The sequence below is a fragment of the Epinephelus lanceolatus genome, chromosome 12 (assembly GCF_041903045.1).
Source record: "Epinephelus lanceolatus isolate andai-2023 chromosome 12, ASM4190304v1, whole genome shotgun sequence".
Lineage (NCBI taxonomy): Eukaryota > Metazoa > Chordata > Actinopteri > Perciformes > Serranidae > Epinephelus > Epinephelus lanceolatus.
Window position 1 is genome coordinate 22,490,789 of NC_135745.1, and position 27,672 is coordinate 22,518,460.

General features: G+C 40.9%; 1 protein-coding gene across 1 annotated transcript in view; it reads right to left on the reverse strand.

The window, feature by feature from the left end:
- Window positions 1-3,660: 3,660 nt before the first annotated feature.
- The window catches only part of retreg1 (reticulophagy regulator 1), a 46,197-nt gene continuing 22,185 nt past the window's right edge, over window positions 3,661-27,672 (reverse strand). The window contains exons 4-9 of the mRNA XM_033650456.2: window positions 12,155-12,272; window positions 11,831-11,915; window positions 10,913-11,035; window positions 10,574-10,644; window positions 8,149-8,272; window positions 3,661-7,584 (exon numbers count right to left, since the gene is read on the reverse strand). Coding sequence (XP_033506347.2) covers window positions 7,064-7,584; window positions 8,149-8,272; window positions 10,574-10,644; window positions 10,913-11,035; window positions 11,831-11,915; window positions 12,155-12,272 — 1,042 coding nt within the window. The 3' untranslated portion in view covers window positions 3,661-7,063. The remainder of the gene's footprint in view (window positions 7,585-8,148; window positions 8,273-10,573; window positions 10,645-10,912; window positions 11,036-11,830; window positions 11,916-12,154; window positions 12,273-27,672) is intronic.

A 27,672-nucleotide genomic window follows, 5' to 3' on the forward strand; every position in this document is an offset into this window, starting at 1 on the left:
ATTTGGCTAAACTGTGTTTGACCCTCTTTATTTTGCCTTTTTTTTCTCATTACATTTTTACTTCTTGTGTTTTCATTCAAACCAAACCAGCCACTGGACGTACAGACACAAAAAAGATATCGATCATGTTGTCTCAATATGAAAATGATTGAGAAAGGGCATAACTCCCACATCGTCGGAGTATTCTTTTAACTGTAAACAGGAAACCCTGTTTACAGTTAAAAGAATACTCCGACGATGTGGGAGTATTCTTTTAACTGTAAACAGGAAACCCTGTTCACCTCGCCCATCAGCTTTTACAAGAACTGTCACCAGTTCTTTGAAATTTATTTAAAAAAAAAAAGTGCACAGCCCTTTGAATTGCAGTTCTTAGTCTCAGTTGCATGTACAGGATGTTGCATGTACAGGATGTTGCATGTACATGTGTGGTGCAGTCAGCATATCAACAGATACTTATTTCACAAGGAGCTTTCAGAACACTGCTCAGTTTGACCCTCGCTTCTGTCATAGCATTATTGTCTGCAGCAGGCAGATGTTTTCAGGATGAAGTCTGTAAAAACCCACTATGCAGTACCTGCTCAGTACCAAACAGCAGACAGACAGAGACAAGCAGATGAACATAGTGGAGCACTGGGCAGCTAAAGAGACAGATGTTTCCCTCAAAAGTTGGTAAAGACCGACTGTTGAACTAGAACTATTGGACTTTACATCCATCAGGTGGACACAAACACCATTCTAAATGAATGATCATGTTTCTCTTTTAACTGCTGGTTGTGGAAACAAGCAAGTGTGTAAGTTTAACATAGAATCCTAAAATTTGATGATATGTCAATGAGTGTGTTTACAAGGTCTTTAGTGTCCCGGTTTTGATTGGATTTTTTAAGTATCCCGTTTTTGTGTTTGTGCATGTAAACACCATATCCCGAATTCAGAAACCGGGTTATGCCCTTTTCCCGGTTTCAAGAAACCCGGTTTTGCCACATGGAGTACTCTGATAGAAGCCGGGATACTGGAGCATGTATACACCTTATCCCGGTTTCATGAATGGTTCAACCATTCAACCTACGTCACACAGCCGGCTGAAGGATGCCCTACTCATTCTGAAGTTTTCTCTCCACTCTGAATCTGTAAACTCCATGAGAACGATCCTCTCCCACCAGTCACGGCTACGTCTTTTCATCCACTGTTGCCTTGTATTGTGCGGTGGCAGTAACAGCCGAATACCTCAAAGTTGGTGACGTATTCAATATTTGTTGTCACTCTCTCCTCCCACTGCTGAAGATGAAGTGGATGAGCCATAGCTGTAATGCAACGTGAGTATTTACTAACGCTAAGCCCGCTAGAAGCCACAGAGGTCTCATTTTTGTCTTACTTGTAAATATAATAAATATATCACATTTCCCGCTCAATCTGGTGTAAACAAAAGATGTAAAAGACGTAACACACGCCTGCGCAGATAGGGCACAGTGATCAGAAAACGGGTTACTGGTATTTATCATGTATACAGGGATATGAATAACCAGGTTTCTCTGTGTTCCATGTAAACATCATATCCCGGATATGCTCAAAGCCGGGATAAGCCTCAAAACCGGGATACTAAAGACCTTGTAAACACAGTCAATGCCAACATCTGTTTTGCATGTTTAACTGTATGGTTTTTAAACCTACACCAAAATCCTTTCTTACACCAAAAACTAACCAAACCTTGACCTTACCAAAGGCAAATCACATTACTATTATATTTCATATGAATCCTTTTTGTAGTGGTGTCTTTTAGCAGTTTCAGATGGCAGTGTAGAGAGGGGCTCCAGATCAGAAAATGAACTTGGATCTGCATACCTGTCTATATTGACCCCTGAAAGAAACTACATTCTCAGACCATCAGGGGTCTGCTATACTGGCATAGGTGGTACCTAAAAAGGAAAGGGACCAAGGAGAGAGATGTGAGGGTGGGGGCACTAAAAGAGAGAGAGACAACAATTTAGCACAGCTTTAATATTCCATCCTCCTGCATTTTCACCATTCCTTGTGTTAACTGTAAACAGCAAACCCTGTTCACCCCTCCCATCAATGTTTACAAGACTTTTACATTGACAAAACAAAACTGCACATAAAGAGTGGTGGCAGCCCTTTGAATTGTAGTTCTTACGCTGGGTGCACAACCTATTTTTCCTGTTTTAACAGAGTGTTTCCCCAACGCATTCCCCACCCCCAGAACAACGCCGCAAGGTTTCGTCGTTGATGGACCTGGCCAGATGCGGGTGGCTAGCTGTTAGCAAAGTCACTGTACCAACTGAACTGAGATGAGTTGAGTAGTGTACTATTGAAAGAGCTGATATATAGGCGTGAAATGGGCTATGGACATGAGCACAAAATTCAAAAATATAGATTAATTATCAACCGCATAGAAATCAACCTATGGTCAACAATCACTTTTAATAGTGGAAAAAAAGCTTATGCTTATTGCTGCACAAAAGTCCGTTACTATCAGTCATTTTCACCTCCATTGGAATGAATGACTTCCGGTCAGCCAATCCGTCAATGCATTAGGTTGTGCACCTAGGGTAAGTCAGTCTTCATAACAGGATGTTATATGAATATGTGCTGCAGACCCAATCAGCATCTCAACAGACACAAGTCTCGCAGGATTGTAAGCCTTTATCTATATACTTAAATTCACATAGCGCTGTTTCAACAGCAACAGGCAGAAGATGTTTTGTATACATATACGTATATATTTATATAATCATTTTAATTTTTAATGTAGAAATGCCATCTTCTTTTAAAAAAGCCAAACTGTCAGTTTCTTTGGAACTGCCCAAATGTCAGGAGTTACTATGAAACACGCTGAGTCAGCTGCAATTGTTTCCTAAATGCCAACTGTATTTCTGCTTTGCAAGAGGTGGTTGTTTTCTGAGAGAAATGAAAACTGTGATCCAATTTTTCAGGACCATAGTTAATTCAAATCTTTGAACTACAGCACCCAGATGTGGCCAGTAAACAGTGGTGAAAGAAGAAAAAACAATAAATCCTGCATTCATAATTTTACCTTAAAAAATGCAGACATATCATCAGCAAAATGTTTTAAATGTGTCAAAAATACAATATTTCATATGTGGCAGAATGATCCCCATAACAGTGTTTTATTATCCAATTATTACTACTGATGTATTAAGTGTAAGTGGTATTTTAATGCTGCTGACTACTTCACTACTTCATATAACATTGGGTTGTTTTACTTAATACTGTGCATGATATATTTTTCATTATAAAATCATAATCTGAAAACTAAGAGTAACCACAGCTTTCAGGTAACTGTCATGAACTAAAAAGTCGAGTATTTCCATCTGAAATGCAAAGGAGTAAAAGTGTAAAATGACAGAAAAGGGAAGTACGCAAGTCCCCACAAGTGACTGTGTAAACAAGGTTCCCCACAACATACTTCATACATGTTCACAAACACACACACTGAGGTCAAATAAATCAGTCTACAGACTGCGTGACAGTAGTTTATTGACATTCTTGATTACATAAAAGTACATTTTGTTAATGCATTTTGGTTCTGACCCACCAACATGTTTCTGAACTGAAGTCAAAGGGTTTCTCACTTTAACCACCGTGATACAACCAGAAGGTAAATGAAAAACATTAATCTTTTTTTATTTTTATCTATTAAATATTTAAAATGGTCTTTTCTTAGTGAAGCCCGAACCTGCCCCAACTCTTATCTAGAGGTTGGAACATTTCTTCATCTTATACAGTTATGACCTGTGAGCTAGAAACGAACTGCAGCCACTACACATTTCTCGTAGGCACTGAAAAACAAATATTTCTATTGTCATCTTTAGCTATGCTAATACAAGGCATACATGATTAATTCAAGAGGATACATTATACATTGCTGTGTGTCTTTATTATAAAAACAATGTCTTTTAATGTACAAGGCATGTTAAAAGAACAGTTCAGTCATTCTTCGTCTTCACTTCACGACGGATGCTGGACACAGCAGACTCCCTACGTAGGTGCATCATTAAATAATAAGGTGCAATTGAAATACTCTATCTCGTATCATTTTACTTTCAGTGCACTAAAACTAAATCTGAATTATTTTATTTATTTTATTTATTATTTATTTTGGATCATCCTATGATGTGAGGAGCAGAGGTCTTCATGGGCTCCAGCATGACCAGTCTGACCAGTCACAGTTATGGGAGTGTTCACATAGTGTCTTCTCTGTAGCAGGGGTGAGAGGGTTCACAACCGACAGTTTTCATTCTTCCTACTAGCTCAGTAAGGTACCAGGTGTTATACTGCGTTCTCTTTATCTTGGAAGTCGGAGGTCGGAGCTGGGAATAATGTCACACCCGAGTTCACAGTAATCACAGTTCAAGCTAGGTTAGCCAGTGTAAGCAATACCAGTTGATAACAACGCATTATGCTGTATTCTGCACACACAAACACTGTAGCAACATTTCCACAGATGACGGTCGGACAGAACTGTGTATGACTTTTTTTTTAGACAGAGGTGCGAATTAACAGTAAATCAATACAGCTTTCATTACTGTTGATGCACAGAGCATCCATCTTGGATTTTGAGGTTGGGTTGGTGACTTTCCGCATTGGAAAGCCAACTTTAGTGGGTGTTCCAGTTGACATTTACGACTGCGAACTTTGAAATTCCAAATTCCTAGTCCAGATGGAACGCACCATTTTACTCTGCCTTTATTGTAGCACTAAGATCAGGGTTTTTTTTTTGTTTGCTTGTTTTGGTAAATTGGTATTCTTAATGTTTCTTGCATTGGACATTAGCGAGGCTGCTAGAGCCATGTTGCTGACACTAGGAGCTAGAAAATGAGCCATGAAGCCAGGACCAATAAGATTTGTTCATTTTTTTCCCCTAGAAAAAAAGAAACATCTATGTCTATTTCTGGCTTCTAACTTTAGCGACTGCATTGTTATTGTGACAGCAACAATAATATTACTTCAAAACACTGGCCGGGAGGATAAGTTGACTGTTGAACAAAAGTTGTCTATTTCCACTTCAACAAAGGTTTAAACGGGCTATTTATCAATTGACAAAGGGATGAAGCCATGGTTTTAAAATGAGATGCTCCTGAGGCAGGAACTCCTGTCTCAATATGCGTTTTGAGCAGTGGCTTTGCAGGAATGTAACTTTCAAGCCTAAATCTGTTTTTGTTGGTTGATATCCACTGAATGCCGACTGAGCCTCTCAGCTGAAGGCAAACTGGCCAGTAAACTGTGAGTCTGGTTACTGTTTTAGGGCCCTGACACAGGGAGCCAACAGTCAGTCGTTGGTCAATGTTAGGCCGTCACTGAGCGCCTGTTGCCCTAGTTGTAACAGTGTGTCCTGCACCATTGGCACCAATTGACATTCAGCAAGTTGAATTGATGTCAGTGCATGAAAGGAGAAATAGAAGTTGGAGACGTTTGCTGCTGCTGCTATTCCTCCCACACAGATGCAGAACGTACATGCTAGCTGGCTGTTGGCTGTACTCTTTGAGTGTGACTTTTTGGCTGATACACAGGTGATGTGAGGCAACAACTGGCCTTCGTCACCACTAGTTCTTCGATGTTGGTTTAGTGTGTTTGGGCCTTTAGATTATGACAGCCATGACCACTTCAATCAAACTTTAAATCACAATTTAGTTTGACGTGTTGGAGGATGATCCAAACGTAAAATATTTTTCTCTATGCCCACTGATGGCCCCAGTGAGCCACGTGACATGGAAGTAAAATGTTTAAATGTTTAAATATAATTGTCTCAAAATGATATTTCCATGCATAGCATTTTGAGACCTGCTGCATGTTGTCATAAAATTAACATCCTGGACTACATGTTAAAAAAAAGTGCATACAAAATTAAAAAAGGAACTAATGATTTAAAAAAGGGTTTTCTAGTTTTTAATGCTCATAGACAACTACCCAACCAGTAGTAGTATTTTGAGCATTAAAGGTGTTTTGATTGCCTAGTGATTGTCATTCCTTTGGAATTCTGGGTAATGTAGTTGGATGAATGAATTCAGCATCAAAGTAAGTGTTAGGTGCATTGACAGCTCTCTAAACTGTAGCATCAGTGGCTGGAGAGTTTGGAAACCAGAGGCGGTCAGTTTAATATATAATAATGATATATAACAGGAAGTCTTTGCACCTGCTTCACCCAAAATATCCACTCAGGCAGCAGGTAAAATATGTGTTGTGCTGCAGTTATATCTTGTTTGGTGTTTCGCCTCGCTAGATTTGCGATTTTTCGGGGCTGTATCTCTTTGATGCCTGGCACCTGGTCACAGAGGGCAGAAAAATACACCGTCACATACTGAGAGTGGATCGTAAGCGATGATTGAGAGGGAGTTTTTAGGGAAATCCTGCATAGTATACCTTTAAACCCGTCATGCCAGGATCAGTCTACATTATATTTGTGTATGTCACAATGGTCATGGGCCATTTTGGACCAGTCGGCTACATAAATATGCTCCGAACTGGCTGCGGTGCAGTGTGCGCAAAAACCGTAGGGGCGCACAAGAATGAACCAAATAAATGTAAATAAATACACAGCGCCCTGTGAAGGCTGCACACGCAAAAGCACCCTCCATGTTTTTCACTGATAATTTTCACTTGTGTTTTCCTCTGGGTTACACCAACGTGATGGTACACACACACCTCGCAGTCGTCTTTTGGTCAGGACGTTATGATGCATCCCAGATGCTGCATCAGTTGTTTTCCTCTATCACACACTGCACAGGATAAAATGAGCAATGGTGACACCTAACACTCACTTTTGTCCCCATGCCTGACTTTATCTGGCTGATATCGTGTAGTCTGATTTTGGCATTGCACTATGATGATTCTGATTATAGTGACTTTACCTCCATATCTGACAAACTGACCGGTTCTAAAATGTTGATGTTAGCTCTACAGGAAAAGATAAATGGAAATATTTTTTCTCATAACCTCCAACAGTCCTCTGTGACCAGAACACCCCCCCTTCCCCTCCACATGTCCTCTGTAACCCGTCCTCCTCCCAGGCCGACCATACTTTCATCAATCACTGGCGTCTCAGTAATTTGGAGAAGAATCCAGAAGAGGCGGGCTTGTCACTCTTGGCCTGTGACTCCTCTTTGGCCTCCTTCTCCTCTCCCAACCCCAGCTCCCCCTCCAGTTGCTCCAGCTCCGACTGGTCCAGCAGCTCAAAGTCCTCCACCTCGCTGTCCGACTCCTCGGCCAGCTCCAGCAGCCTGGTGGATTGTGGGAGTCTTGACCGCTCCGAGCCTTTGCTCAGCGCCTTGAAGCCGACCGCTGCTTCTATCCTCTCCTGGATGGCGGCTGTGACAGCTGCGGCGATGACGTCGCCCGCCATCTGGTTGACTAATTCGAGGGCTTTGTCGGTGGTTTGGTCTTTGTGAGGAGAGGGCATATGCTTGGATTTGATTGGCTGCTGGGGCTGAGGTGGAGGCGAGGAAAGGCCGAGGCTGAAGTCATCGTCATCGTCGCCATTGGTCGTTGTGCCATTGTCAAGTGAGGGGAATTCTGGAAGGCCTCCAGTGAACGCTTCTTCTCTGTCGAGGTCTGTGAGGTAAAAAGAAATGACTCGTGGTAACATTGTAAAACAGAGAGACATCAACAAGGAAGCAAGCAAAAAATATTTACAGTGTGCAGCTTCATAACTGCATGTGTATATTTATATTTATCTTGTGTAAATGAGGATAGAATAAACAAACAAAACCACATTATGGCTCAAACAGAGGCCCTGCTTTCAGGGACAACGGCAGAGAAAGCAAAATGCTCTCAAGTTTGGTTTTACTTCACAAGAGGTGATGCTGACTGGCTTGTTGCCTAAAGCTTAACAACTCTGTGCATGTGAGGGCAGAAACACGAGCAATCATTCCAAACATCTAGTGAAAGTGCATCACATACAGGCAGCAAAATGCACCATTTTCAACCTCCTAGCTTGTAGTTCATCTCCTGTTACCCCGTCCACCTCGGTTATGTTATAGTTTATAACAGTAATTCATACAGGTACTAGCATTGTTTAAAGTTTAGTGATGCCCATCCCTATATGCTTCTATTGTAGACATCTTTATTTTTTAAAAAACATGTGTCAATCTGTAAGACAGTGTGGAGCTGACATACCCTCTGAGTTCTCAGTCTGTGGTGTGTGTCCTTCCGACAGGTTGAAAGTACCGTTGTCCGTCCACGTCACATCAGACACCTCTGTGTCTGACACAGACATTTCCTTACACACAGTGGAGTCGAGCTGTAGGAGAGAAAGACAAGGAAACGTCAGATTTCAGAGTAAAAAACACAGACAAACGTCATCTGGTGGCAGAAATAATCTGATTAATTGACAGACTCAAACCTGAATGGGTGGAGCAATGATAAGAAAATCCTATTTTCTGATGGAAAAATAAGTTAGCTGGCAAATCTAAACAACTACAGAAATGTAAAACAGCAATAAATGTGTATGTCAAATGTTTCTCTTACATCATGGTGCTAATGTTGATGAAAAAAGAGGCAATAAGGAAAAGAATGGGACTTAAATCAGCACCAACCAACAACAATTGCTGCTTTCAAATCTAATCTGATTGCAACATTACCGATAGTTTATGGAGATGAGGATAAAATATATCTACATGCCACATGACGTCTGCCGTGGGCACTATACTTGATTGGTACTTGAAGGCAACAGGATACAGAAAAAGTTTATATAGAACATTTGAACCTTTTTTTCTTGTCAAAGTGTGTGGCAATGTGTTGTATTGTTGATTTTTAATTGTTCCAGGATTTTTCCTTTTAATACACAAAATGTTTTGAGCTTGAAGGTTCATTATTGACTTTGGAAATAGCAGTTTGATAGATAAAATTGCACTGAGTACAAGGCCCACTTACTGCAGGCTGTTCTCACAAATATTTTGTATGTTTTCCTACGAAAAGCAATGCATCCAAATTCGTACATATCCCACATATTTTAAAAGGCTGCGATCATGTGACCAATGCGCTGGCGGCAGTAAACAAGGAAGCAGTCCTGAGCGCTTGTAAGGGGGCAGGTTGGGGTGATGGATGGGTCATAAAAAAACAGACTTTCATCCAGGACTTTCTCCTGGAGTCGCATGTTCGGAGTCGTGTGAACTTTGAGTCATTTTAAGGTTCGTCCTCACCATGTTTGTTTTTCTAAACTTCATCTCCATAACTTTATGTTAATTACATAACTGTACATTGAAGTGGAATTTATACTTCTGCGCCGAATTGACGCCATACCTACGGCGTAGCCTGATGTGCACCATCCCAAAAATTTAATTATACCTCGCGGTGACACAGACCCCCTGTCTGCTTCTGTAAGCTGAAACCATTTCCCTCAGTAGAAACAAAGATTTTATTTACTTTAATTTCACAGATAAGAAACAATAAATTGTGAAGACAGTAAAGCCTCCACAAAAATAGCATTTTATGTCCTTTGTGTGATTTATCCTGGCTTCATATGAGCAGAGGAAATCTCCGCTAGTTGCTAGGCTAATTTATACAATGTAAAATGCTACAGGCTTGTGCAAATAATGTTAGCATGTTATATTTGTTTGGGAAATGTGTTTAGTATAAGACAGTTGTTTTGTCGGTGAAACTTGTGAGGGTTATGGAGGCTAATTTTGTAACTTTATCTTTGTTAAATGTTGCTGTTGTTCCTGGTTTCATTTAAGTGGATGAAAAGTCCACTAGCTGCTAGGCTAATTTATACAATGTAAAATGCCATAGGCCTGTGCTAAAAACATTAGCGTGTTGTATTATGTGTCCAGCGAAAGACAAGTGCTTTGTCTGTGAATGCTGTGAGTTATAATGAAACTGATTTGTGTACTTGTGTTTGAAATTGTCTCTATTAAGCCATGTTTAATGTGTGTTTAATGTGTGTTTTGAATCAACTCAACTTTACAGCACTTCACACAAACCCCGCTGCCAACTAGTGTTTTGGAGGTGTAACTGCAGAGTGACACAGACACACCACCACACAAGTATAAATGCTCACAGTGGCGAAGGCTCAGCATAGAGCTGACTCACAAGCATGAATCTGTATTGAGGACGTAAAATTATTCATGGGACACAAATTTGGAGGATATCATAGGAACCGTTCTATGATAATAAGTTGCTTACTGGAAACTTTCTGGAATTAGTTCAGTTGTGATCAAAATCCATCCACCTTTGCTTTCCAGTCTCAAGTCAACTTGAGAGTCCAGTCTCACGTAAGTTAATTCTCACAGCAGTCAAATCCAGTGTCCATGTCTCCACTCTTAACCTACAGTCCTGTTAGTGTGATGACTCATCCCTCTGCATCATCTCCACTTTATTCATACAGGTGTGATATAAAGTATCCCATGTTGAGACTTTCATGAGAGGCACAGTCAGTGAATGTAATCTGTAATAAGGTGTTTGGCTTGAATAGCAAAAGCTTTTAGCGTTCACTTTGGCACAGGCCTGATGCGGATCATGTGAACTGAATTTCAATTAGGTTTCACTGGATCCTGTCAGTCAACAGAAGCATCATTAAATCGAGATGAGCTGATCAGCCAACCTTGGGAAACATGGAAGAAAGGTCCGACTCGATGCCTTCTTTCTCAGTCTGAGCTTGCATGATCCTCTTCTCTGAAAGGAAGAAAACATGAATGAGGTGGTGATTTTGTAATCAAAAAGTAGATGAGAAGCTATAGTTTTATAAGGGCATGACTAAATAATGTGTGGGTATTTGTACTTTATTTCCATTTGCTGCTCTACACTCTGTTGTTTCAAGTATTTTACATTTTACATTTGAAAGAAACAAAGAGCAAAACTCTTTCACTAGGTTGTGATGCCTACAAATGTTATCAAGACAACAAATGAAAACACATAACATATTGAAATGTGTCATAGTTACCATGGTTCTCTTTGATTTTCTGAAGGAACTCCCCGATGCCAAAGTCCAGCTTCTGCAGAACTGGCTCCAGCCACAAACCAACCTCGTGAGATGAAATCAGAGGCCACAGGAAAACGCCCAGCACTGCAGGGAGAAGTCAAGACATAAATATGTGAAGAAATTCCCTTAAGGTGGTCTTGAGATATCACGTTCACAAGAATGAGACAGACAAGGTCACAATGACCTTGACCTTAGACCTACAAACATCAAAAACTAATCTGCTCATTGTTACATCCAAGTGGACATTTGCGCCAAATTTGAGGCATTTCTTATGAGGAGTTCTTGAGATATCATGTTCACAAGCATTGGACGGACAACCTGAAAATATAATGCCTCCTGCCACGGCTGTCGCCGGAGCAGAGGCATAAACTCTGGCAGAAGCAACTTCCATGTTCACAAAGCTAAAATTAATGTTTTAGTCAGTGGAGTCTTGTGGCTTTGATGAGAGCATGGGGAAGTAAAGCCGTAAATGGCTTCCCTAGCAGAAGGGGCTGTCTGGGTAAGGTAAAGCGGTGAAAATATTCTTAATACAGCGTACACTTAAAATGTTTTGCTGCTGCCCCCGTCCACGGTAGTACACTGCTTAGCTCGTTGTACTTCTGCCTGTTTCTTTTGTATTTACCAATGTGTTACCACTGCTGACCAAAAAGAAATGATCTGAATATCAGTGAAAGATTTTCTTCCAGCTAGTAGCGCAGCACGTAATGAGCATAGAGAGGCTAAATTGTGCAAAGCTTGCATCTTCCACTAGAGCTCAACCAAACCAAAACCAGGATAACAAACATGCAGCCACCCTCTAGCTGTACTGGATGTGGTAGTCTAAGCATATAAAGCTTGATAGAAATGATCTTTTCATGTGCCAAATTTTAGTTTACTCACCTAAAATATATGAGATAACAATCCCTGGAATGTAGCGTCCTAAGACAGCGAAGAAGGTGCACAAACTGCAAACCAGCAGGCAAAACTAGAAGAAACAGAAAACAAAAACACAAAGACAATAAAATTGTACTGACATAGTTTTATCTGTTGTCAGTTACTGTAAGTATACAATAAGTATTGGTTACTTTTTTATAGGAAAAGTTAAAGTTACATTGTGCAAATATTTTATCTGAATGGGCAAAACAACATGCTTCTCTGCTCTACTGTGGGAACTCAGTAAAGACAGCTCAGGCTGCTTTGGATCATCAGCCCACTCTGCCTTACCTTGCCGGGGTTTTGCTGTTTGAAAGCCGACGTCTCTTGGAGGAAGAGTTTGAGGGAGTCGCTGAGCTGAGGTCCAGCCCCGGACCGGCTGTCCTGGCCTGAGTCAATGATCTCCCAGCTACAAGATAAGAGAGACAGAAGAAATGTTAGTCATCCTCACCTCGACAGTGTATGCCACCACTAAAAGTCTGGTCACGTAGGTCAGGTGGTTTCAGACTGGCTTTGTTATCAATAAAGAAAATGTTTCTCTAACCTTATTTAGGTATTTTTTTAGTCTAAACCTGAAACAAAGTTCTGCTGGTCCGTCTTTGTTTGACCAGTGAGGGCACATGATCATTCTTCGAGATCATTTTGTCATTTAAAACTGCATTAACATTTTTGGCCAGTGTGAGGCAGCAGAATCAAGCTGTAAAAACAACACTGAGCTAATAATATACACTAATAATTGCTTATCTACATATCCAGAAACGCAAGCATTAGCAAGTGGGCAAGCAATCTGTCAATTATTTGGTCAGTCAATCAAAAAAATAATTAATCAACAACAATTCTTATGATCATTGAATTATATAATCAAGCAAAAACACCAAACATTTGCTCATTCCAGCATCTGGACTGTGCCGCTTTACTCTGTTTAATTCAGTCAATTTAAGTACTTTAAAGACATCACACTGAGCACTGGAAACATGTTACAGGCTTTTTTTCACTATTACTTGTGACTTTAGAGACAAGATGATCAATCTGTTAATCGAAAAAGCAATTATTTGATAAGTATACATAATGAAGTAAATGTTGCTATGCTGATGATACTCAGCTTTATCTAAGGCAATAATGCTAAATGTCTCAATATAATTTTCCTTGACAGAGATATAATAAATCCTTGATATAATAAAACCGAAATTATTATGTACTTGTAAACGCTTGAAGATCCAGTCATTACTTTAAGTGTATGGCATCCAAGAGAGACAATAAAAACTAATAGAATGGGCAAAGTTGTCATATTGAAATTTTAGGTGTGTTGATTTATTCACGTCATCAACTTGTGCATTGAGTAACATTACAAGTAAACGTTCCACCTTAAAAGCTGTCAGCAGTCGGCCCAGTGAATTAAGTTATTATTTTCTCAGACAACAGCTGCTGTGAGAGGCAGCAAAACATCCTTTCATTTTATAGCTACAGTTTACTAATGCGTGTAAGACTTGCCACGGTATGAACAGTGGTTACATGAGCTTCAAAACCAGCCACAGCTCAGCCCTGGGCAGAGTGACTGTACGCTATTGACCAATCAACAGACTGCAGTGTTCACAGCTCCACCTTTTAGTACCAGATCTGTGTGCTAGGTACCCCAACAGAGGGGGGACCAAAAATGGGGACAGTCAGGAACAGTTCCATTGGTACAGTCCACAACTTTTCACAGTGGAAACAAAAAAAATGTGCATCAAACTGAACCAAACTGAACCGTACTGAACCGAACTGAACCATACTAAACGGCTTGGTGGAAACGAGGCTTTAGTGTTTATGACTAACACAGACTAATACAGACTCCTTATTACTAAATTATATTCCCTATTCTGTCCATAACCTGGAAAGAATTGTATCCACGCTCTGGTTTCTCTTTATAATCTCCTCCAGTACTCTGAGATTATCTGACCTAAAGCTGTTGGCAGTTGCTCAGTCAATATTTTATAACTGCGACAACTTGTGTTGTCTTTAAATGTGCTTTACAAGTAAAGTGACTTGACTTATTGTTATGTGCAGATGGTCAACAAGTAATTACTGATGCAGTGACTCTGCATTAAAAATAGTATTAACATTTGACTTGACTAAGAGAGGGATTGAAGAGGTTTATTTGGAGGCTTAGAATTCTACTGGTTGAGGGTCATTGATAAAATTTAGTCCAAGTAAAAAGCCAGTCCAATGCAAATGTCATCGTCTAAATTAAGAAGCCCACAATAAAACTGGCGAGATGACTAAATAGACAGGTGGTAGATGGGAATAGGAACGTGAAAGTGCTTTCCATGCTGTGGTACTGCTGGGAATTCTGGGCCACCTGGTGAGGTATGAAACTTTCCTCTCCACCTCGAGGGTCCCCAAAAAGCACCTCCTGTTGCAGCTCCACTCTCTACCCTCGTGCTCACTTCACAAACGGCAGCTATAAAAGGCTCACATGTGGCTCATGTGTAGGTCATGTGCGATAAATAGATAAGGGTGTGAGGCAGAAGAAGTTTTTTCATTGGGGGTTTCCTTTATCAGGTTGAAACATGTTGCAGGTGATAAAAGGTAAATGTCTGTACTACTCTGACGGAGATAAAACAAATATTAATTTGTCACTAGAGCTGGTTATCGGTACTTGATACCCTTTGAGGTATTGACTAAAATTACTTAATACCAAGTAGTAAATCCAAACTTCATTAGTCAAATTAAACCTGCTTTTGATCCTTTTTGAAACCAGAGTAACTTTTTGTATTTGGTGGGCAGGGCTTAGCTGGAACCAAAACAATTCTCCACAGACATTAGCTAGCACTAGCAAGCACATTCTGCTGGCTTGTTTTAGACAATGGAGGAAGATGTCCAGAAATACTCAGTGGTGCGTTCAGAAATACTCATGCTGAGTGTCGGAGCGCACTCTAGCACAAACTGGACTGTTCGTAAATTCGGAGCCTTATCCGAATGTACCATTCGGTTGTCCAGAGAACTGCACTCTCAGAGTGGCAGACCGCAGTCTGGGCACTCTGTCTGAGGAGACAGAGCAGCAGAGCACCGTGCCCAGTTAATGTGCGTTTAACTTAACTATTCCTAAATTCATATAGAAATAATGCTCTGTTTCTTCAACCAGCAGGGCTCTCATTTTAGTGTAGAGCGTCAGACTGAATTTACGAACAAACCATGTCAGGTCAATCACTCTACAGGACCGACAATGTTACTTGAAATAAGTAAACACTGACCAACGGGACCAGACTGGCCGACCTGTATGCTCTCACTCAGTGGATGGATGATGTCACAAGAAGCCTTGTGGTTGATTACTATGCCAATCTTACAAAGGAGGACCACACTTGAACGGTTTCCTCTGGTTTGTTTTGCTATCAAAGCTAGCTTTAGCTAAAGCACTTAAAAGATAGCATAACAGAAAAATCCTCTTAATAATTATTATTAATAATTTAATAATCAGTATTTAATAATAATTAATACCTCCCCAAGTTCTGATTATGTGGACATGATAACCTTTAATACACATAACGTTATCCATCCCTACAACAGGAAATACTTTTTCCCTAACCTGATATGAAGTGTGCGCTGCACATGTGAGCATTTTTGATGATCGCCTCCGTCCAATCCTTTCGTCTTATCTCATTTAACCATAGCTGTCTTTGTTTTTGTTGATGGGCAGTGGCGGCTGGTATGTGATAAAATGTAAGTTTTGAGTCATGACTCCTTCTATTCTGGCTCCCAATAACACAACAAGACGACATTTTAAGACTCCTTTGTAGCCTACAGCCCTGTGGTGGAGAGTCGTGTTTTGCCCCCAGCTAACAAACTGACGTCATTGTGTCGCTTTTCTTGATGGCCCACCAGCTGATGGAGACATACAAATAAATTTGCAAACCCATAAAGTTGTAGTTATAGTTTACGTCCATGTCTGTGAAAACATGGATGCTTCATAAACATCTTCCCCCCGGCAGCACAAAAGATCTTTAAAATCAACACAGTTTCAAGGTGGACACCCAAGATTAGAGTCATCATTTCAGTATCTGACCAAATGTCTCCTTCTGTTCCTGAGTTATGACATAAGTAAGTAAGTAATGGCAGGCAAAGTGTTTTTGCTGAACATTATGATTATCACAGTGAAGCTGACCTCTGACCTCGTGGATATAAAATGTCATCACTGTATCATTTTATCCTGTTAGACTTTTGTGTGAAATTTTGTTGTAATTAGCGTATGAATACTGAATTATGGCCAAAAAACGTGTATTGTGAGGTCAATGTGATCTTGACCTTTGACCTTCAACCACCAAATTCTAATCTGTACATTCCAAGTGGATGTTTGTGCCAAATTTGAAAAAAAATTCCCACCAGGTGTTCTTGAGACATCGCATTCACAAGAATGCGATGGACGAGGTCATAGTGACCTTGCCCTTTGACCACCAAATTCTAAGCAGACCATCCTTGACTCGAAGTGAATGTTCTCATGGTGTTTTTGAGATATCGTGTTTACAAGAATGAAATGGATTAAGTACTCTATTGGTATTGGTATCACTCTAAGGGTCCTGGTTTCTTAATTCTTAAAATGATATCCTGCTCTTTTTGTCAGCATTAAAGACAAACATGTCAATTTATGTTTTTAAACCAATGGCTGAAGTCAAATTTCCGCTGTGGTTAAAATCAAATTAATCAAACTGACAGTGTAACAGGGACAAGGTAAATGTCTCAACACCTTCCAACAGATTATATAACAATGTACTAAATTTAAGTCCAACAGAGGATAAAAACTACACGTCCTGGAAGCAGCTGGTGTGAGATCCAGTTACCACAACAGGTTCTCGCCAGTTAAAACAGCTGTGAGGTTCCTGTGTTAATTGGGAAATGTGTGATTACAGTCTTTCAGGGGGTATTCATTTCTATAAGAAAAGAAACTTTATTTTCCAAGAATTATCCACTGGACTGTGGGAGGAAGCCGGAGTACCCGAACATAACCCACACTGACACGGGGGGAACATGCAAACTTCACACAGAGCGGCTCCCCCACCCTGGGGAGTTCAAACCAGGAACCCTCTTGCTGTGAGGTGGCACCACAGTGTTAGGGATCCATAAATATCTGTACATTATTTCAACCTGCTGATTGTGCCAGAGAAAGACTCACCAAAGTCATTATAATCATACTCTGGGGACCATGGATGTATTCATCAAATTTTATGGCTGTTCATCTAGTAGTTGTTGAAATGTTTGTCCAACATTGGATTTTTGAACCAGGGTGGTAGAGTGAGTGACATTGAATAATTCTATCCCTATAAAGCCACAGTCCAACGCAAGTTGAAAGTTAACTGAAACACTGGCTACCAGCTTCAATCCAAAAACACTTGCACCATACTGTTTGCGAAACTAAACCTCCTAAAGTCCTCCTGCCCCTCCATTTTTCTCCTGAATCCTAATACCCTTTCTGAACCCTATAACCCCATCCAAACTGTCCCCCCCCCCCCAATGTATCTGCTAGGTTACAAGTAACAAGCAAGCACGAGACAAGCACAAGGAGCTACAGTATCTCATATACACCCACCATCCCTCCCACCTGACCCGAACACCATGTCTTGTCTCAGATAACCCTCATGTCGAAAGGTCAACCCTCTGCTCCCCTCTCGACTTCCAGGCACATGTCCCCTGTAGGAAGCTGATTTCCAAGGAAACATGATGGGTCCAACATGTGACAGTGATACTACGAGGCAATAATAGCAGTAAGGGATGGACAGGGTAAGCATTTCTCCGTACCACGAAAGACAAACGTCTCCCTGGAAAAAGATGCAAGTCCTCTTGGACAAATCACCTTCAAGTTTCACCACATCAAAGTGTGGAAGAGTAGTTAGTTGGAGATTGTTTTCCCACCATCATGGAGACATTGACTTAATTTTCTTGGCAGTGATAGGGTTCACTGCCATGGGTGAAACGTTTCCAGTGAATGTTTGTTTGGTGGCTTCGTTCAAAAAGCTTGAGTGTAGAACAAGACGTATGTATGTATGAGACTTTAGCAGGAAAGCTAATGTGGGTTGTTGTTTAGAGTCTGTGACTCTGGCTGCTGTCTGACTCAATGTGACCGTCTGCTCGACCTGTGATTTGACTATAAGGTCTTTGTCTGTAGAGATAAATACTGGAACAGTATTCTGTCAAATAAATGCAAAACTAGAGGGCGCCATCATGAAACCACAAACCACATTGATTTTCTTCTCCTCTACAGAGCAGACATGTCTCATAGCAGACAACAAAAAAACAAAATGCAATTAAATTTCAGTTGGACTTAAAATTCAGACTCTTTGTTGGGTGGATCAAAACATTCTCATCCCAACACGTCAAATACCACCGCTTTGTCTGTGGACCTACACGTCTAAATTTGAATCTCTATGTCCCCCTCCTGTGTCGCATTTGGACGTTCAGGGACAGCGTGTCAATTTCCACTTGTTACATGCAGTTGGTTTTTTTTTAAATAAACTCACAATGTGGGTAAAGTAAAGTAAAGGTAAAGTTCCACTGATTGTCACACACCTGAGTGTGTGAAATTTGTTCTCCGCATTTGACCTATCCCGAGGGAGCGGTGAGCAGCAGCGGTGCCGCGCTCGGGAATCATGTGGTGATCTAACCTCCCAATTCCAACCCCTGATGCTGAGTGCCAAGCAGGGAGGCAATGGGTCCCATTTTTATAGTCTTTGGTATGACCCGGCCGGGGATCGAACCCACGACCTCCCAGTCTCAGGGCGGACACTCTACCACTAGGCCACAAGACTTAATTTTAAGGTTTCTCTCCTTAGGTTTAGGCAACAAAGCAGGCTGTTTTCATAAACTGTTCTTACGTTTTCCAATGAAAAGTAATACACCCAAATTCGTACATATCACACTTAATCATGAGACAGTAATTCATGCATGACCAATGTACTTTGGAAGGCTGCGATCATGTGACCAATGCGCTGATGGGAGTAAACAAGGAAGAATTTCCAAGTGCTTGTAAAGAGGCAGGTTGGGGTGGTGGATGGGTCACAAAAAAACAGATGTTCATTCAGGACTTTTTTCCTGTGTGTTCTTTGTGAACTCATTTTAAGGTACGTCCTCACCATGTTTCTTTTCCTAAACCTAACCTAAGTAACTTTTACTGCCTAAACCTAGACTCTGTAACTTTACGTTAATTACGTAACTGTACGTTAAAAACATCATTCGTGGGGTGCTAATTCATAGGATATCATACAAACTGCTCTATTAGAATACGTTGACCTGGAGCTGTGATGTTTGAGGGTTACAGCAGATGGTGCTATGAATGACGGGATGGTGTTTGCTCAGGTGCTCTTTAGGGGTACACTCTTATTAGCCTCCTTGGGTGCACTAATAGAGTGTGTCAGGGCTGACGTCAAAACCCAGAGGTTTAGCATCGCGCTGGTTCCCAGAAGAGAAAGTGAATGTGATTTTCGCATTGCCTTTTGGATTATGTCAGAAAATAAGCTCTGTGGCTAACACAAGTTTATGATACTTACAGGTTTTGTTCAGCGAGATAATCTTCACATATGAACACCTTTCATACCGCATTTGAAGCTTAAATGCGATCGCCAGAAGTAAAAAGCTAACATTAGGCTTTAACGGACTACATGACCACTCCACGGTCGCATGACTCTTGACGTCACCACCACTAAGCTTACAAATGATTTCGGCCGCTTTATTTTAAAAACATTGTATAATGGGGAAATCGGACTGTTTAAGCTAAATAAGAAGCTGTACTCTCGCACTCTCTCGCCAGTGCGGGGGTAATGAAGTTTACTGTCCCCGACAGGGTTTGTAGTCATATTGAGCAACTTGTTAGCAACCGCCTTTTTTACGACACGTAAAAGCTTCAAAATTCACAAGTAGGGTATTTACTGACATGTTTTATGTCGTAGAACAAAACCTGAAACTCGCTTAAGCTTTGGTTAACCACAGACCTTATTTGAGGCATTTTACCAAAATCCCATTCAAAAAAACGTATTGACTTTTAGATGAGAGAACCAGAAGTGCTAAAAGCACTAACAGAGTTCCGGGTTTACTGGCACACTCTATAAACAAGGAAGCGGTCCCGAGTGGTCTTGTAAAGAGGCAGGTTGAGGCGGTGGATAGGTCACAAAATCACAGACTTTCCCTAGGAGATGCGTGTTCAGAACCATGTGAACTTTGAGTCATTTCAATGTACATCATCACCATGTTCGTCTGTTTTGTCTCAAACCTAATCACAGCAACTTTACCTGCCTATACCTTACCTCTGTAACTTTACATTAAGGATGTAACATCATTCATGGGGCACTAATTTGTAGGATATCATGCGAACCATTCTATAAGGATACATTGAACAAAATCACGTGGTTAGGTTTAGAAAAATACATCATGGTTTGGTACAGGCTCCCAGGTGAAAGTCCACCGTTTTTTTGACTCATCTGCCTCCACTCCTGCCCGACTTATATGGACTTTCTTGCTCTTGATGTCACAGTAGTCGCCGCCGCCCAGTGAGTATCATATCATCAAGAAGGGTGCCTCTGTGCATCCGTGTCTGATGCTGACATCCACTGGAAAAGCAGCGGTATTTGACAAGTTGGGGTGTCACCCGCTGCCTCTAAAACTGACCCACCCCGTGCGAATCATACCACCACCAAAGGTGCATCTCTGCGTCTGACACCAACATCACTCACAAAGCAGCAATATTTGATGAGTTGGGAATGAGAACAGGCTGGGTGGATTTCTATTCCCATCGGTCTCTCTTACTGCTTCTGTCCTCAGAGATTTTCCAGTGACTCACGCTTCACTAGTTTAATCCAGAAGCATTACACAATTTGAGAGGAATACCTGTCATGGGGTACAAATCCTGACAGTTTCCAACCCTGGCATCACGTGTTGTCTGAGCTCCAGGAACACATTGGATACTGAGAGGCGAATATATCACGTTTTATTGCTCCAGACCACCACCGCCTCCACCACCCACTGGTGTGTCAATCAATCAGTCAAGTGTTTTCACCGTAGTCTGAAGACTTCTGTCATCACTCCAACAGAAAAAATGTCCAACTTTCAACAGAGAAACTTGTCACGTAAGAGCATTGCGGGCGGGGCAGGAGGGCAGTGGCACCACATGAGCAGCTGTCGGACAGATGTCACTTTTTACCCAACCAGTAATCTCTGAAACAACACAGGGAGCAACACGTCTCAGCCTCTAACAAGCCCGGTGACGGCGCTTTAAAAATAGAGCCAGACAAACAATGCGAGGAATGGCGGCAAAAACAACCCAGCTCTTCACTTCTGACTGCGAAGAGGGTGTAAATATGTTTACCCACATGTCTGTGAGGGTCTATACCACAGAAACCCTGACTCTGATGCAACTAATACCTGTTTATGTTCTGCGTAAAGCCAGACATACATACATACATACATACATACATACATCATATACAGGAGCTGACATTAACAGAGTGAAAAAGAAAAAGTCCTGGCTGATTGAATTTACAGTTTTGCAATAGGCCAGTCTGCCAGAGACACAAGGCCAAAAGCTACAACCAATGTTATGGATGGATGGAAGCGATGATGCAATGATGTGTACCACTTTCCAATTAGATCTATGCCGCGCTGTTCTTGTTATTGATCAGTTTGGACTGAAATTAAAAGGTAAATGTGCCAAAAAATTATTGGTTTTGTTCTGTGAACCAGCGTCCCCCATGATGTCATAAAGTACTTTACGTACGAACACTGATTGCACAACCCAATCACAAACAAGAACCTGATTACAGGTTCAGTTCACCCAAATCACCAAATAAAGGAACTAAAAACATTTTCACAGGTACCGTTTTGGATTTAAGAGCAACGTCCTCAGTTAAAAGTAACCAGGTGTAACTGGGACGTTGTTTCTGGAAAGACATGTTGTCAATAAGAAAAATACCACGAATGGATTTCCATTTACCTCCAATGTTGGGGGATGGAAAAAATCTCTAAGGGATATACCTCAAAACCCAGATGAATAAAACCAAAATTATCTGTATGGCAAGATTTGGGTGAACACACCCTTGAAATAAACAAAAAATCTTCCCTATTTCCTTCACCAGCTCTCACACAGCTCCAGTCATACCTCAGTCCCGCCCCACGGTCTTCAGGAGACATCTCAAGAGCTTCAGGTACCTTCACAAGATTTGACGATGCTATTGAAGGCAGCCAAACACCAGATAGTCAAGATGATAAAGACAACCAGAACTTGTCTTTGCAGTAAAAATTTTTTTTTTTAAAAAATGACAGTACAAACTCGGGGTCGAGCCAAATTCTGGTTTTACGTGCCACACGGCGCGAGAGCAGCTTGTGTTTATCCTCAATGAAGCCCCGGTTGGAGTATTTCAAGCGGCCTCGTCTAAAAATAAACCGGTCACACTACATTCCAACTGACAGCCATCAGGAGGACAGAGGGATGGGGTTGGGGGGCAGATAGAGACAGCAACACCCTCCACCACCACCACCACCCTCCCTCCCTCCTCTTGTGTCAGTGACATGGCATGGACAGCAGGATGAGAGGGGACATGTGACTGTTGACAGTGTTACCTAAACACTGGACACTTTGGGAACTACATTCTTGCTAAGTCAGATGAGTAGATCGATACCACTCTAATATCTGTCTACTCAATATGACGCTATGGCCAGGAGCTGCCTAACTTAGCACAGAGATGAGGGACAGAGGGAAACTGTTAGTCTTGCTCCATCCAGAGTGGAGCCGGCTGGGCCAGGCTGTAATTTCTCACTATTCCCTTTAAGCCAGGTTGGGTTCTCGTGTTCTTGGTGTTTTTGAAGGAAACTAGCAGTTCTCTTGTGTAAGAGGCAGGAGTTTTAATGGTACAAATCATAAGGGAAACATGGATATATTAAGAGACCTGGATGAAAGTTGTGTATGAAGGCAAAAAAGCTTTATTTCTGCTGTACAAAATGACCCTGATCTTCCACACTGTGTGGCCCAGAGAACAAGGCCACTAGAGACTTACGGGCGCCGAGCACGGCCAATCGGCTGATTTCAGGTTTAGCGCTCCGCTAACTTGAATGGGGTTAAAATAACTTGATCTTGTGGCTCTTTTACAGGTGCATCTCAAGAAATTAGAATATCATGGAAAAGCTCATTTTTTTCCCCCTTAATATAATCCAAGAACTTAAACCTTCATATATTCTAGATTCATTACACATAAAGAGAAATATTTCAAGCCTTTTGTTGTTTTAATTTTGATGATTACGGCTCACAGCTCATGAAAATCAAAAATCCAGGTTCTCAAAATATTAGAATATCACATAAGACCAACCAAAAAAGGATTTATAATACAGAAATGTCGACCTTCTGAAAAGTATATTTATAGTATGTACTCAATACTTGGTTGGGGCTCCTTTTGCTCAAATTACTGCATCAATGCAGCGTGGCATAGAGGCAAAGCCCAGGTTGCTTTGATAGCGACCTTCAGCTCGTCTGTATTGTTGGGTCTGGTGGCTCTCATCTTCCTTTTGACAATACCCCATAGATTCTCAGTGGGGTTCGGGTCAGGCGAGTTGGCTGGCCTGTCAAGTACAGCAAAGCAGTTACTAGTAGTTTTGGCACTGTGGGCAGGTGCCAAGTCCTGCTGGAAAAGGAAATCAGCATCTCCATAAAGCTTGTAGTGCTCAAAGATCCCCTGGTTGACGGTCATGTTGACTTTGGACTTAATAAAACACAGTGGACCGACACCAACAGATGACATGGAGCCCCATATCATCACTGGGCCTCAAGCAATGTGGATTCTGTGCCTCTTCACTCTTCCTCCAGACTCTGGGACCTTGATTTCTAAATGAAATGTTAAATTTACTGTCATCTGAAAAGAGGACTTTGGACCACCATGATCACTGCAGACAGCCCTTTCAGCAATGACCTTCTGTGGGTTACCCTCTCTGCTGAGGGTGTCAATGATTGTCTTCTGGACAGCTGTTAAGTCAGCAGTCTTTCCCATGATTGTGGTTGTTTGTATTGAACCAGACTGAGAGAATAAAGGCTTGTGAAACCTTTGCAGATGTTTTGAGTTAATTAGCTGATCAGAGCTCTTCTCAGGACTGTGTGAGTCCAGAATACATACAGTTTTCAGTTTCTGAAATAACTGACAAGAAATATTGAACTTTTTCCATGATATTCAATGTTTCTAACTTTCCAAATGTTATCACACCAAATGGATGAAATCCCAATAGTGAAATGAGTCATTTTGCAGGGATTGTGAGGCTAAAAAAATGTATCCAGTGATTTACAGACCTCTCTTTCACAAAGTAAGTCTATGGGGAAAAGTATTTTGGGTTCAGTGGCATCAATTTTTGATAAAGGTCAGATATGTCCACAAAATACCTTTAAATGAAGCATTATGGTGCTACAAAGACACCCATGCCTTCAAATCTTTTTCTAGGCATAAGATGACAAACTTGTTTGGTACAGATGCCAGCAAAAATCATTTGTATTTTTTCCTTCTTCTTTTTTTTTGCAGAGATGAAATAAATGAAATTAAATACAGAATTTACCATTCCAGTATATATTCCAGCATATTGTGAAGCCCTCAGTAGCTTCATGTTTAGCGTACAGACATCACAGTGGTATCGATTAGGGCTGGGTATCACCACTGATTTCCTGAATCTATTCGGTTTCAATTCACAATTCAATTCAATTCACTTCAATTCAGTTTCCGATTCAATATCACTTGAACTAGGGATATTTCAGATACAGTAACAATTTTTGCTAGAATGTGAAAGAGATTCTCAGAGAGTTAATATTGTAAAGTGTACAAGGACTTATTTTAAAAAAAAAAGAATAAATTCAGAACAGGATTAAAACTGAATCTTTTATAATTAAATGTTGTTTCTAGAGCAGCGACAGCAATAAAGTGTCAGTTAAGGAAGCACCCAAATGCAGAGCAGCAGGCAGGTTCGAGGTTGAACAAAAACTGAGTTTTAATAAAGCTGATAAAAACATCCAGAACAGAAAGGTAACATAAAGTCCAAATGACAAGAGGAACCAAAACTAAACTGAAAACCAACTGGGATGATAGGATGAACGCCGGTAAAAATAAAAAAAATTATAGCTGCTGCGCAGCAATGGGTCAGGTCCGGGCATTTTTAGGCAATTCTGAGCAACAAGCAGAAGAATTGGAAGACATTTAGGAATTTAGCAACACAATCTGCCTTTTGCATCAGCTGAGGCTTGAATTCACAACCTCTGAGACTCAGAGGCCGTTTACACGTACACAGTGATTTTGATACACGGAGACATCTTCCTTCGTTTGTGTCCTTCTTTACACGCAAACGGAGATTTCTCCTCTGAAAACGAGTCTTTCTAAAAACTCCGGCCAGAGTGGAGATTTTGGAAAACTCCGGTTGCGCGTTTGCATGTAAACTGAGATAAACGGAGATAAACGGAGTTATAGGCAGCCGACGTCACAGCATGCGCCGGAACTTGCGCCTGTGTCAAAAGTGAGACCTATGTTGCTATGGTGACAATGGATACATGAAAGGCTTGAGCTTCTCGTTACACTGCCACCTACAGGTTTGGCATGCTCTTGTGTATATATACACGGGTAAGTGTAAACAAAGATCTTTTTGAAAACAGAGACGGTGAAATGTCCGTTTATGAAAATAGCCGGCCACGTGTAAACGGCCTCTAATAAACACACATACACAGAACTAATTACAAGAACGAGACACAGCTGGAGGGAAATGGGGATTGGCTAACAACAGGTGTGTGGTGGGGAACACTAGGGTGGAGCAAACAAGACTAATACAGAACAGGTGTGGAGGGAAGACTCTGGGAAGAGGGAAGGACAAACGAGACAGGTGGAGGACAGGTGTGACAGAAAACAGGCAGGAAAACACACAAATACAGGAAGTAAAACCACACATGATGGAATAGGAGAGTATCAACAAAATAAAGCAGGAAACAGATTAAACATGAATGAATAACATGAAACAAGGGGGAAGACAAACAGAAAACTCCAAAATGAAGTCCACAAGATATGAGAGTATGAATAAAAACCCAGGATCATGACACAAAGTCACAATATAAAGTCAAATCTCACTGGAAACAAATCTAAAATGTCAATAAAATAAATCATATACCTGAAATCACAACACTGAGTGAAGTTTAGAAGAATTAAGAACACAGACATCAGTCAGTATCAGTCCTCCTGTCCTCCAGACTGAAATTTTGCTTTACTACATGTTTCCATGTCGCTAAACAGGTGTATTGATAAAGTATTGACTTCTTCCTCATGGACATTTTATTGAGTAACAAGCGTAGTTGTCTTAAGCTCAAGTTACCTTCACTTCTTTGTCTCCACTGCGGCATCTCTACTCCGTCTTTTTGTGTCTGTGGCGCAGCTGCCCCGATGCACAGACAACAGGAGGAGCGGCTGCTGCAGCACGATGAGAAATTACACCCAAATGTAAATAAGTAAGCTAACATCCAATCCATCCATTTTCATCAGCGTATCTGGAGTCAGGTCATGGTGGCAGCAAGCTGAGCAAACTATTCCAGATGTCCCTCTACCCAGCAACGCTTTCCAGCTCCTCCTGGGGGATCCCAGACGTTCCCAGGCCAGATAAGATATGTAATCCCTCCAGTATGTTCTGGGGCATTAATTCAGGCATTAATAATTTAGCGGGTTAAAGCTTCATGCATGCATAGGAAAAACTGTATATTAAAAGACCAATCTCAGATTTTATGAATCGATATTGGGTCATCCAAATGACGGTCGATTTGAATTGGATGAATCACTTACTTTAACCCAGCCCTGGTATCGATGTTCTCAAATAGCCATCAGCAAGACAGCAAATAAGTGTTTTTGCCAAAATGTAAAATTACAAATGAGCCAACACAAGGAGGAACATATTATATAGTACATCTTTTAAAAAAAAGGTTTATCAGTACATGTATTATTATCAAGGAAAATGAGACTTTAATATAAATTTGAGGTCATATCACAGCCCTGTTATTTATTTGAGTTCTGTATGATTGAGTACTATAGCTGGTTATTCTACTTCAAAAATCTCCATTTTATTTATTTTTTACTTCTGTCCATTTTTATTTATATATCTCTTCAAACTTGACTACTGTTTTAAAAAACAGACAAATCTGCCAGCACATTAACCTGTTCCCTAACATGAGGCACTACAATACATAAGAACAACCTGAACATTTTGATTTGTATTGTGAAATGTCCCTGGCACATTTTAGCTTCATATTAAAAAAAAAAAAAGAAATTAAAATTTCAAAAATACCCATAAAGGAGATTACATCATCATGATGGGTAATGCAAGGTTACTACACACATGCCCTCTTGGATGTTGCGCAAATTCTCCTTCCTGGGTGCTTCTCAGATGTTCACAGTTAGTTTTAAGGGAAATACAATGTTCAGTAAACACGACACTGGAGATGTTGTGGTAAGCTAGGAAGGTAAACTGAGAACTGGAGATAAATAAAAGACAGCTAGCCAAAGTGTTGCTTCAGTTGTTGCCACTGCCTCAAACACCACTTAGTATGATCCAAAAACAGCAAGCTCAAGTGTGATACTGCACTGTTTTTTAGGTGCATAGAGCAGACTCTAGACATCACTACGCTGTTATATTGGTGAAATTAGAATTATGACTGTGTCCCAGTTGTATGCCTCTGAGAAGGTTGTGCAGCCTCAAAGCCAGAACAACCCGACTTAAGTGCAGCTTCTTCCCACAGGCTGTGAGGCTTATGAACTCTCTGGCTTAAAGGCTGACGTCTGCACTTTAACATGCTGCTTGGT